The sequence below is a fragment of the Protopterus annectens genome, chromosome 2.part0 (assembly GCF_019279795.1).
Source record: "Protopterus annectens isolate FY-2018-M chromosome 2.part0, PAN1.0, whole genome shotgun sequence".
Lineage (NCBI taxonomy): Eukaryota > Metazoa > Chordata > Ceratodontiformes > Protopteridae > Protopterus > Protopterus annectens.
Window position 1 is genome coordinate 18,468,938 of NC_056728.1, and position 12,975 is coordinate 18,481,912.

Consider the following 12,975-nt stretch of genomic DNA (forward strand, 5'->3'; position numbering starts at 1 on the left):
GTAGAGCTCAACAAACTCTAGCAACTTTCCTACTAACAATGTATCTAGACCAACTCCCCTGAGATGTCATTTACTACTTGCATGGTCAGACGTGGTTGGCTACTGCTCTCAAGCATTTGCTTCTAAGATAAGTGTATTTCTCTAAAATACTTTATCCTTTTACAACTTGGGTGCAGAGGATAATTTCCAGAGGATATATTATTCCCTATTCCCTTTTCCCTTCCACCTCCATTACCCAGAAAAATCCCAGATGTTCCACCCAGTCAGAGGGAAACAGCAGCACTGGAAATTCAAAAGCTGCTAGAGAAAACAAGTCATCGAAGAGGTCTCGCCAGACCAGATAGAATCTGGAACTTGCTCAAGATTCTTTTTATTGCCAAAGAAAACAGGGGACTCGAGACCGATTTTAGATGTCAATGTGTTGAACAAATCAGTTCAGCACACTAAGTTCCAAATGGTCACAGTTCAGTCCATTCAGCCCTTTCTGAGGAAGGACTGGATGTGCTCAGAAGACATTCAGGATGCATAATATCACATAAAAATGAACAGATGAGCCAGAAAGTACTTATGCCTCCGGCTGGGAGCCAGTCATTACTTGCTCAGAGCACTGCCCTTTGGTCTCACCACAGCTCTCAGGGTGTTCACCAAGTGTATGGCAGTAGTGGCAGCTTACTTGAGACTGCAGGGATTCCACATGTTTCCATACTTGTACAACTGACTCATTACCTCTGTGAGCAGGCATCAACTGGTACAAGTCCAAGAGCAAGTGTTACAGACTTGTGCAAGTCTTGGAATAACTGTCAATTACAAAAAAAAAAATCACAATTACAACCAACTGAGTCATTGGAATTCATAGGAGCAATATTCGACCCAGGCTCCATGGTAATATCACTTCTCCTTTCGAAAGTACAAACAGCAATAAGAAATCAGGTCAAGAAAATAATTTGCAGTACCAACATTTTCAGCCTGGTTGACTCTACAAGCCCTGGCATCAGTGTCAGCAGTGATCGTCCTAGTAGCTTAGCAAGATGTCACACGAGAGTTCTGCAATGGATGCTACAAACACAGTGATCCATTCTCTTTCAACGTATGTCAGTGGAGATAAGAATAACTCTGGTATGCAAACAGAATCTTTCCAGGTAGATGCAGTCAAAACAACTGTTGCTAGGCTGTACTTCATTCTCCCTCAGCACAAGGCCACAGTGACCATGGATGCTTCTCAGATTGAGTGGGGGGGCCATTTTCTGGGGAAGACTGTCCAAGGTGCTTGGTCCCCTGAGGTGGCCATCTTGCATATCAGTGTGTTGAAGATGAGAACGGTACTTTGGCATTGCAAGCATTCCAAGATACACTCCTTCGTAGAACAGTTGCAATTTAAACAGACATGTCCGTAGTTTGGTACATAAACAAAAAGGAGGAATCGGGTCTTACCCCCAGTGTCGAGAAGCCCTGAGAGTGTGGCAATGGGTGATTTCTTCCAGCCACTTTCTAATTGCAATGCATATTCCAGGGAAGTCCAGCGTGCTAGCAGATAATCTGAGCAGGTCCATCTTACTACCTCATGAGTGGTCTCTTAGCAGCAAAGGGATGGACATGATTTTCCATCAGTGGAGCCAGCCTTGCTGCATTCTCTTTGCGTCTCCCCTAAACAGCAAGTGCAGGTTGTTTACCCTAATCCCCTCTCTGGGGGAGTCACCAAGGGATGTTCTACTCCTCAGTTGGCCCCCTGATCTTCCAAATTCCTCCAGAAAGCAGCCAGATTGAAGAGCAAAGTCATCATCATTGCACCTTACTGGCCTCGACAAATTTGGTTCTCCTTCCTTTTATCTCATCTTCTGTACCCACCTTGGATTTTGGATCCAACTCCAGACAGTCTGTCTCACCCTACATGCATGATTCACCCAGACATCTCAAACCTCAATCTGGACTACATGGTTTCTCCAATTCCATTGATAACCAGATAACCTGTGCTCTCTTCGCCTCTCTGTTCCATTCTGTTATAATCCCATAAGCCCTCTACGAGGAAACTCTGCAGAAGTAAATGGAGAAGATTTGTTATTGGACAGGACAGAATCGGCTAGAACCCTTCTCGGCTCCATTCCATTCTGTTCTTGAATTTTTAGTAAGCTTATTTAATGAGGGTACTAGTTTGACTGTCAAAGTCCATCTTGCAGCCATTTCTAATTTCCATGTGGAGTTTCGGAATGCTTTGCTGGCTTTTTCTAAACTATGCAAAGCGTTTTTGAAAGGTACTCTTCTACTTAGACCTCCTTACAAAGCTCCGATACCACTATGGGATTTGAATTGGGCACTGCAATCCTTGACACAGTCCCTCTTTGTACCTGTAGCTAAATGTGATCTAAAATTTTTAGAATGGAAGACTTATCTTTTTAGTTGTGATTACTTCTGCTAGATGAATTTCAGAACTCGAAGCATTATCTTCTAAATGCCCATATTTAGTTTTCTAGGACAAGGTCACCTTGCGCACCAATGCTTCCTTCCTACCTAAGGTGGTGTCAGAGTCCTGCAGTAACCAAACCATTAACTTGCCAGTATTCTTCCCAAACTTTGTGAATAAAGGAAGAGTATATGCTGCACTTATTGGATGTTCATAGGCAGTTGCACTTCTACTTGCACAGAACAAAACAAATTAGACAGATGGACCAGATCTTTGTTTCTTTTGCTCATCACAAGATGGGTGAATCAGTCACAAAGGTAACTATAGCCAGATGGTTGACAGATTGCATCTCTTTTGTCTTTACTAAATTCAGTCTCCCCCTACCAAAACCATTAAAGCCTCATTCAACTAGATGTATGGCCGTTTCCACTATATTCCAGTCTAGAGTCTGGTCTCAAGGGGAAGCGTGGCATTTGGTTCAACCATACTCAGGAATATCCTTCCTTGGAGTCCACCAAGGAATTTGGGTAACTGGGGACACTTTCCCATATGCTGAAGAATGAATGAAAATTGACATCAGATAAAAATGTTATGTACTTACCATAACGTTCCATCTGTGTTGTCCATTTTCATTCTTCAACTCCCACCCTCCATCCCTCTCCATTTCCTTGAAATGACTTCTGAGATCTTCAAGGATACCAAGGACACCCCATGTCCCTTGTGTTGAACTCCAGTTATGGCAATACTTTTAAAGCCTTTCCTTATCCTCTTTCTCAAGCTGTAATAGGATCTGAGAGGCTGAATGCATTGTGCATAGGAAAGGAACTTGAGAGTTTGTTGGTCTCCATGAGCTGGAGTAATGGCTGAATTGGATCTGAGTATCTGATCTGACCCCATACATTAAGGAAGAATGAAAATTGACAACACAGATGGAACATTATGGTAAGTGCATAACTTCTTTTTATATAGACAGAAGGCATTGGTGGAATATAAGTTGTTTCCATAACTATAACAAATTCTACATGACTACTACAGTAGTAGGGAAAATGAGGACTTTTCTTACCAAAGCTCACTTAAAGCATGTATACAGATCACATAGTCGTGTAAAATGGGGAAAAAAAGTGAAAATGTATTCAAAAGGTATTTTAACAGCGTGTTTTGTTTTTTCCCCTAGACTGTCATGTTTCTCTCCCTTTTTGAGGACCTTGGCTTTCGTCATACAAGTTTGCTGGATGCATTTGCTGTAAAAGTGATTAATGACCCACACTGCCTTACCCTGAAGGAGCTGCACACTGTCCTTCGTGTTTACTCCCTCCTCAATCACCTGCCCAATGATCATAGTCAACGGTAAGAGTTTCAAGTGGGTTGTTCAGTCTCATGTAATTTAACCGTTCTTGGGAAAATATTTTGCGTATATGTAAACTTTTGTTCTGTTATTTTTCTGTGGGTAGTTTAATAAAGAGAAAATCATTATTATTCCAGTATGTATGGAGCAAATAGCCAAAAACTTGAAGAATGAGTGCCCACAGTTTATAGTTTGAACTCGCAACTTGGGATACTACTATAATTTATTATTCATTTTTATTATTTTGTGTTATTTCTAAGTATATTTTCTTTATTTGTTATGCTTTATGCTTGGTTGTATTAATTTACTAAAGTTTAAGTGTTTGTGCTAGATGGGTAGCCTAGGTCATCACTGAAAGTGGTTGCATGGCAGTTATGTTTGATATCAAATTAAAACAAATATGATTCCTTATGTATGCTGCATTTAACAAAATACAGCTTCCACTAATGATACGTTCAGTGCATAACTACAGTTAACCTAAGAGCCTAATTTCATGTTGGATTTCAATGCACATGCAGCAGTTTCACCATAAGCTTTATCATACAGTACATATCTTTACATAATAACCTTGAGCTTAGCATAATGATGTAGTGCAGCCGATGAACCTGTTTAAAAAAAAGTCAGATCTTCTTATTAGTTGTGACAGAGTCTTTGTAGTGCTTAACTAAAACAAAATGATGGCAAGTCACACTTTACATATCCTGCCATGTTGTCCACAGTGTATGTTTGCACTGGCTCAGTTTATAGTGTCCAAGTATAGATGAAGCATGTTAAGAGTAGAATTTCAAATTTGGATAAAAAAGTCTATTTCTGTTTGAGTAACTCTAAAATTAGCACACTATAAAAGAGTGACTGACTCTAGAAAGGGATATTTTTAAATGGTACATGTGCATTAGGCATTTTGCATACAGCCTGGTGCTCACTTGGCCTTTAGCCTCTGGCCTCATACCTCACGCCACCACCATGTGTCATGCACTAAACGTGTGTTGCACACATTGTCATTTGCCACTGCCTGAATATTGTGCAGACAGTACAAATAATGGTCATGAGTTTTCTGAGATGTTTTGTTATTATTACTTCATATCACATTTTTTCAAAATGAAAAGTGCTGATTCCATCAATGAAAGTGGAAAATCCCATCTACATACATTTTATAAAGTGTTTTTTATCACAGAAATTGCACATAAATGCTTTTTTATAAGACCAAACCCAGTGGTGCAAGATATGGGAATACAGGTTGATAGCAGTCTAAACTTCAGTCACCATGTGGCATCTGCAAATGGAAATGCTGCACATCTGCAAATCAAATGGGACAAGACTCACTTGCTCCAGGGATCTCAGTCTAGCCTGTGACATTAACAGAACATGCTGGAGAGACAGATATATCTGTCAGAGACTGCTGCTGCTCTGGAATTAACTCCCAATTCACAAGAAGCAGAGCTCCTCAATAAGCCTATTCAAGCTCAACCTAGACAGTTGGATGGGAGACCATAAATTCACCCCGGGGGTGGCACCTGTGTCCCTCATGGATAGAGGCAGTCAGTGCTGATCATAGACTCGCCTTTTGAGTAGCTACCATCTAACCAAGGTCAATTTGGGGAAGACCGGTATAACCTGGCTAGGCTTGGCCCTAGGGCCATTAGCCGTGTAATTGCCTATGAACTTATGAGAGGAAATAATATAGACTAATGAAATAGCTGTAACCTAAAGCGAAAAGTTGTACACCTGAAGAATTTTGGATAACCCCGGCCTACATAGATATGCCCAAATAGATCCTACAGCTGGGCTGCTCATCTCACTCCAAGCCTGCATCATCGGGTGTGCCCTTCCTGCTCTGAGTACACTCTATATATCCTAAATACTTATAAGGAATGCTCCCTCCCATCTAACACCGTGAAGACTGCAAGTGTACTGCTTGTGTGCAACAGTGTGAATTATCCTATATTACCTTGGAACCCACAGTCCTGCGTCATCTGGTGTGCCCTTCCTGCTCTAAGAGCACCCTGTATATTCTAAATACTTATAAGGAACGCTCCCTCCCATCTAACACGGTGAAGACTGCAAGTGTACTGCTTGTGTGCAGCAGTGTGAATTATCCTATATTACCAAGGAACCCACAGTGTATGTAACCTATAAAATTAGTTGTGTGCTAGTTAACTTTGCATACTGTAACCTACCTCCCGAGTGAGATAGTGGCCTGCCGCAGCCTTTGTCCTCCTCCTTCCACCTCTCTCATTTCCCAGTGGATGTATTTGTCTACCATTAAGCTCCCTTCAGATTTTAACTTTAAAGGGGTGAGAGCCTTTCTTAACTAAACTCAGTACCTCCATATCTGTAAATCTAACCATTGAGCTCTACACTCTCTATTAACTGCCATTCCTCCACATAGCCACTAGGTGGCAGCAAATTGCAGAGAAGAAGATCGCTCCAGATTTTTTGCTTTCCTTATTTTCCTTAGGAGTACCATTACCAGTAGACTTGTTTCCCATTCCCTTTCCAACCTACATTATTTCCCACTACTTACCTACTCTTTTACACATAGCAATACTGCCTTATAGAATACTAAGACACTTCCCCTGTGTCTCAGAGACTGATTGTTTTTCTAGTCTAGCATTTTCCCTCTTGATGTTTCCCCGCTCCGTTTGCCCTGCGGGCTGACTCCCCTACCCCCAATTCCCACCCCCCAGTGGTCCTAACCTTATACTTCCTAAACCACACCTTCCCCACAACCCAACCTATCCACTACTCCAACCAATCTAGTGAACCTAGCCACACCCCTCTTCATTTACCTATCTCCTTAGCTCATCTTGATTTATCACCTTCTCCCTAACTATCTTTCCCTCTCTTTTTCCCTTTTAACTCTTCCTTCTAGATTCCACCCAGTGTCTTTCTACGGTCTCTTATCTCTGCCCAATCTTTGTAAAGTGTACCAGCAAACTTATTGCATCTGTACATGTAATCCTAACAATATGCCTACAACAAATACAACTATCCAAGCTAAGTTAGTACTCATAGTCACACTTTTACCAGTCCTCACTTCCACCTATCTACTCACCTCCTTTGAAAAGGTGAAATACTTCCATTTCAACTACTCTCCAAAACAAACAGCTATTCATATTTCTACCCCTTCACACTTTCAATTACATATAACATCAACTCCTTGCTACCTACTATCCAAATACCATCGCCTCACACATATCAAATTCCATAACTCCCTTGTAAGGAAATTAAAGTACCCAACTCACTACATTTATAACCCAGTCTATGCACTAAAAGCTCCAACCTTAAAAAGATGGTGACATCCACCCCAACCCAGCCCCAACCAATGTTTCCACACTAACATCTCACAGCAACACTCTCTCCACCCTACCTACCTTGACCAGTCTCTCCAACTCCTTAGTAATAGGACATCTCAATATCTGCAGTATCAACAATAAAGTTGCCCATCTCCATGCCCTTCTTGATATTCATTCCTTTGATATCTTCTGTCTTACAGAAACTTGGTTAAAACCAGGAACTAAGGACATTGAAATAACTCCCCCAGGTTACAATATACTGAGACTTGACCGGACAAAATGTAAGGGTGGAGGTGTAGCCCTCCTATATAAAACTGGATTACAAATTTCCTCCTTATCCTTCGTCCCCCCCCCCCCCAAGAATGTAAAGCAAAAGTCCTTATCTCTAGGCTTTAACTCAATACTAGTAAATCCTTAAACATCATCTGCATCTACCTACCTCCTGGTAATAACACCACCACCACCACAACATAGGATATTCTCAGCTGGGTATCTACTAATCTCCCCCAAGAAACTATTATATTAGGTGACTTCAATACAGACTGGAAGTGTGTCCATACTGACAACCCTTCCTCACATATTAATCTTCATGGATTCAGTCAAACTATTACCACCACTACAAGAATTAACAAGCCAAACAAAAAAGAGAGTATCTTAGATTGGATACTTATTAACAGACAACAACAAACTTATAAAGTAGGTACTTTGCCAGATGATGTAAGTGACCATTCTTTAACTTACATTATAAGACAAAAGAAAGACATTCCCATCTCACCCAGGTACAGGATCTCACTGTCCAATAAACACTTTAACTCTGAATGCTTCCAAATGGAACTTAATTCCTGCAACTGGAACCCTCTAAATTCTCTTCCACTTGAAGAGGCTGTTAAATATTTTGACTCAAAATTCTTAACAATCCTAGATGAACATGCACCCAAACGGTCTATTAGAATGAAGTCTAAAACAATGTATGGGGGTTTCCTTCCCTGAAGTGTAGTGCTGCCCATGATGTTGGGCAAACAGCTTGAAGTCAAGTGCAAGCTGCTTATTCTTTACAATTTACAAAATTCCTCAGTGTTATCAGTCATTGCATACTGTTCTTATGTAAAACTTCTCCTTGACAACAGCTGTTGTGCTTTTTGAATCATCCCCCTGACATAATACCATGTTCTACTTCTGTTAACCTGGGTAAACAGCATGCTTGTTGGTTTTTAATGTTGCTGTGAATGTGACAGTATTGCAGCAAAGTGGAATACTGTGATTAAAGAAACTGGCCATTGATGTCAATTCTGATCTGAGTGTCTCACTAGAAAAAGTAGTTCTTTACTGTGCCTTCATTGAGCATTGAAGGTAAGTGTATTCTCCAGTGGAATAAACTGTGTTCAGTAGCTGAGACTCCTGCTACAGTTTATAGCTTACAATAGTTTGTGACCACAGATGTCAATGTTATCAAACTCTGTAGTTTGATCTTTGAGTGGGATGGGAAATGTGTGGAGTGTCAGTTGAGAAAGGAGGAAGTGTTGAATGCTGTCTGCAATGAGAATATGTTCTAGCTGAAATATATTTAAGGGAAAAATATAAACAGGATCTTAGTTTATCTGCAGTATGTCTCAAAAATTATGTATCCATACATTAATAACACTGCTGTTACGAACAGTCTCCCAAGGAACTTGTGTGTGAATGAGAGCAGATAACGTTCTGCGTTTCTTGTCTTAAGCACTTCTAAATCCATCTGTGATAGATCTGCTTAAAAGCTTTAGCTGCAATCTTTGTATTTTATGAAGAATAGTCGAACAGCACAACCACCACTGTATCGTATTTAATGATAGGAAATTCAAGAACTGTAATCTAGTCTATCATTGCTCAAAAAGGGGTTATATTTTAATCCATTCCTTTGTGATCAGCCCCTTTCAGAAAATATTTTTTCCACATCTATATAAACTTTAGAGCTGAAGTAGTTACTTCATTTGCTCTGCAACCTGTGGGTATCTGATCCGACCTCTGCTCCGAGCTAGCAGCTTTACTAGCTAAAAGATCTGAGCTCCTGGCTCCTCCCCTTTATCCATAACCCCCTGCTACATGCTCCCTTTCCTCAGATCTCGTTTGCCGCGGCTGAAAGAAGCTTCTAGTGAAGAGCTCCTAAGGCGTGGGTGAGAACTTTCCAGTTTGTATTTCAAAAAAGTCAGAGAAAAGTTGATTTTTAGGTGGTGTGTGAGTGATTTAGTCTCCAATCGTCGAGTGATAGCCTTAGTTAAAATTTTTTGTGGTAAATTTTGCTTATTTTTGTGTTTCCCTCCCCTTAGTGTGTGAGTGCGTTTAGTGTGATGGATGAAGGGGCCCAAAGCCGTTTTTTCTAAATGCACTGAGTGTGGCCATAAGCTTTCCCCAGCTGATGGCCACACTCAGTGCGTTTTGTGTCTGGGGGTGACCCACTTGTCCACCAACTGCCAGATATGTGCAGCGTTCAACCCCCAGGCCATCAGCGATAGGAAGAACAAGTTGATCCTGGCAGGTTTGTTACCGCAGGACACTTCTTCCTCTCCCTCTAAGGCACAGGCTGCTACTGCAGCCCCCGTGCCTTTAGATCCCCCTACTCTGCCTGGGACTCAACCTCCCTCTTCTGTGCAGGGTTCAGGGGACTCTTCTGCCTCTACCAGAGAGGAGGCACAAAGAAAAGGAAAAACATAGAAGCCACAAGAGGCGGGCTGAGACTCATCCCTCAGCCCCGCCATCTAAAGTTGCTAGTCCCTCTATGAGGGCTTCCAGATCCTCTCCCTCTCTGCTCCGTTCACCTTGTTTCTCGCCGGAGCTGGAGGAGGAGGACCGGTCTCCCTCGAGGTCGTTGAGGCAGCCCTCCCGGCCAGCCTCGACGACCTCTTCTAGATCTACAAGAAGCCTGACCGACGCGGACATGGATCAGATGATGCGTCGATTTTTGCAGACTCAGATGCAGATGGGGGTGCTTCTGCCTCCCCCCCCGGGGGGGAGAGCAGCCCCTCTTTTTGCCCCAATAGCTCCTTCTCCAACCCGTTTTCGAGTTTCGGAGTCATCCGATCCGGGCCCTTTCGGAACCGGGGAGTTGTTGGCGCCGATAGTTCCAGTAACTTCAACGCTGACTGTACCCTCAACCGTGTCGGATCCTAGCTCTCGGTGCTGAGAGCCGAGTGTCGGATCCGTAGGGGTGGGTGTCTTCGGAGCCATTCAGGTCGGAGCACACTTCCCTCTCGGATCCGACCGTGCCGACTCCGACACCGATCCCTACTTCGGAGCTGAGGAGGCTGCTTTCGGAGCCTGGGGAAAGCGGCTCGCCTTCGGTGTTTGAGGTAGTGGAGAGGGTTCTGTCGCGACCTTCCAGATCCCTGGTCCGGGTGACGGATCCTCCCTCCCCCCTATGCATTTGGGTCTAGCCTCATTATCTGACCACTGGGTCAGCCTGCCCCGACCCTCCAGTTAGTTCCCTGAGAGGAACAGGACCCCATAGGTGAGCCCTCCTTGGATAGTCCCACCGAGAAGGTTCCTCGCAAACAGAAGTGTAAAAGGAGGCACCTGGACTCCCCGGAGTCCCTCACGGAAGACACTGATTTGGATGAAGGGGAAGGTTCCCCAAGGTCACCCCCTGAGGATGTCTTCTTTGGAGACATCATGGAAATGTTGCGAATTAGAGGGGGGTGGTCTGCCCAAAAACCTTCCTCGGACGAGTCCGTGTTTCTGGAGGCGTTTGAGGTAGGCCCGGCTGACTCCTGGTAGACTTAATTACTACCAGGGCGTGGAAGGAGCCGGACACCGTGGAGCCAATTCCAAGAAGGCCAGATAAAATTCTTAGCCCTCCCCCTGATAGGCAGGCCTGGTCTAAGGGTTCACCTGTGAATGCCATGTTGGTGGCAGCTGCCACAAAGAAGGAACTCGCACAGGAGAGTTCCTCGGTCCATCCTCCAGATAAGGAATCTCGGACATTGGACCGCATTGGGAAGGGGATGTTCGCTTCAGCCTCCTTCTCTTTAAGGGCGCTGAACTACATGGCACACATCATCAGACTCCAGCGAGACCTAATAAAGGAATATGCTGCAGCTCCACCGGAGTCCATGACAGTCGAGTATAAGAGGACTTTCTCTACTTGTATGGCCACTCTAAAGTCTATATCTAACACATTTATGCGGCTACTCTCCCATGCTACGGAGGGAGCCGCTAGAGCTAGCGGAGCAGGGGTTGTCTTGCGGCGTCACGCCTGGCTCCGCCTTTGCGATTTTGTGGAACCCTTTAAGGCGTCCTTCACGAACGCACCCTTTGACGGTTCTTCTCTCTTTGGCAAGACTGTCCGTGAGATGCTGGTCCAAAGCGAAAAGGAAAGGAAGACGCTGTCTGCCGTCGGGGTCTGCTTCACTAATCCCCAGCGATCCTTTTCCAGGAATCAAAGGGGACAAAAGAAGATGTGGTTCCAGAAGTCTCAGCAGTCCCGCCCAGCTTCGGACTCCTCGTCCTGCAGAGAAGGACAAGGTGGACGCTGGCCCAGAGGCAAGGGGGGGGGGCGCATAACTTCGGGTCTAGAGAACCATTCTCAGACAGGCCCGCGCAACAGCCATGAGGGCTTACCCGGCTGTCCCTCTCTGGAGGCAGTCGGTGGATGTTTGTTGGAGCACCTACTAAATTGTGAGTCCATCACGACGGATCGATGGGTGCTCCGAATCATATCCAGAGGTTATTCCATTCCCTTCCTAAGTCTCCCCCCACCCCATGAAGCGCCTCCCCGATGTCCCACCCGATCAAAGGGAGGTGGCAGCTTCAGAGATTTCGAAGCTGCTAGAAAAAAGAGCCATTCAGCGCACCCCCCCCAGACCAGTTCGGATTGGGCTATTACTCCAGGTTATTTTTAGTGCCAAAAAAGACGGGGGACTTAAAACCGATTATAGATCTTTCTTCCCTGAACCTGTTCATTCCCAAAGAGAAATTCCGGATGGTCACTCTTCAGTCAATTCTCCCCCTCCTTCGGGAGAATGACTGGATGTGCTCCATAGACCTCAAGGATGCGTACTACCACATTTTGATGGACAGACGATCCAGGAGGTTTCTCCGCTTCCGGCTGGGAGCCAGTCATTATCAGTTCAGGGTTCTTCCGTTCGGCATCACCTCAGCCCCCAGGGTATTCACCAAGGTCATGGCAGTGGTTGCAGCCCACCTGAGACTCGGGGCATTCAGGTCTTTCCATACCTGGATGACTGCCTCCTCACCGCCTCCAACAGGCATCAACTGTGTGTTGCCAGGGATTATGCTCTAACTCTTGCCCAGAGTTTGGGCATTTCGGTAAACCTTCAAAAGTCCTTTCTTCATCCTGTGCAGGTTCTGCAATTTATAGGGGCCAAATTGGACACTCTCCTCTCTCTGGCCCTACTAACTTCAGACAGGGTGAACAGTTTGTCATGTCAGGTTATAGTCCTCCTTCAGAACCCGGCTCCATTGACAGAGTTAGTCCTGAGAGCACTAGGCTCTATGGCGGCGGCAATCGGTCTTTGCCTACATGCGCGTCTATGAATGAGGATTCTGAAATGGACCCTTCAAGTCCAATGGTCTCTGTTGCTACATCCGTTGAACACCCCTATTCCCCTGAGCAGGGCTTGCAGAGACTCCCTCCTCTGGTGGCTTCGCTCACTGGAGCTGCGGGAAGGGAGACCCTTTGTGATGCCTCCGCCCCAAGCCACGTTGACCATGGATGCTTCTCGCCTCGGGTGGGGGGGCATTCTTTGGGCAGAATTGTCCAAGGCACGTGGACCTCCTTAGAGACCGCTTGTCCTAGAGATGAGGGCGGTGCTTCTGGCGTTGCAAGCTCTCCACGACCTTCTTCCTCTAGGAACTATTGCGGTTCAAACAGACAACATGGCGGTAGTCTGGTACATAAACAGGGGGGGGACCAGATCTTATCCCCTTTGTCGGGAGGCTATGAG

At 44.7% G+C, this 12,975-nt stretch overlaps 1 protein-coding gene across 1 annotated transcript in view; it reads left to right on the forward strand.

Annotated features, from left to right (window-relative positions):
* LOC122792928 (FAST kinase domain-containing protein 2, mitochondrial-like) overlaps positions 1-12,975 on the forward strand; it is a gene marked incomplete at its 5' end in the record, with an annotated part of 340,938 nt that overhangs the window by 57,925 nt on the left and 270,038 nt on the right. Inside the window, 1 exon segment of the mRNA XM_044060500.1 lies at positions 3,573-3,745. Within this exon segment, the coding sequence (XP_043916435.1) occupies positions 3,573-3,745 (173 nt within the window).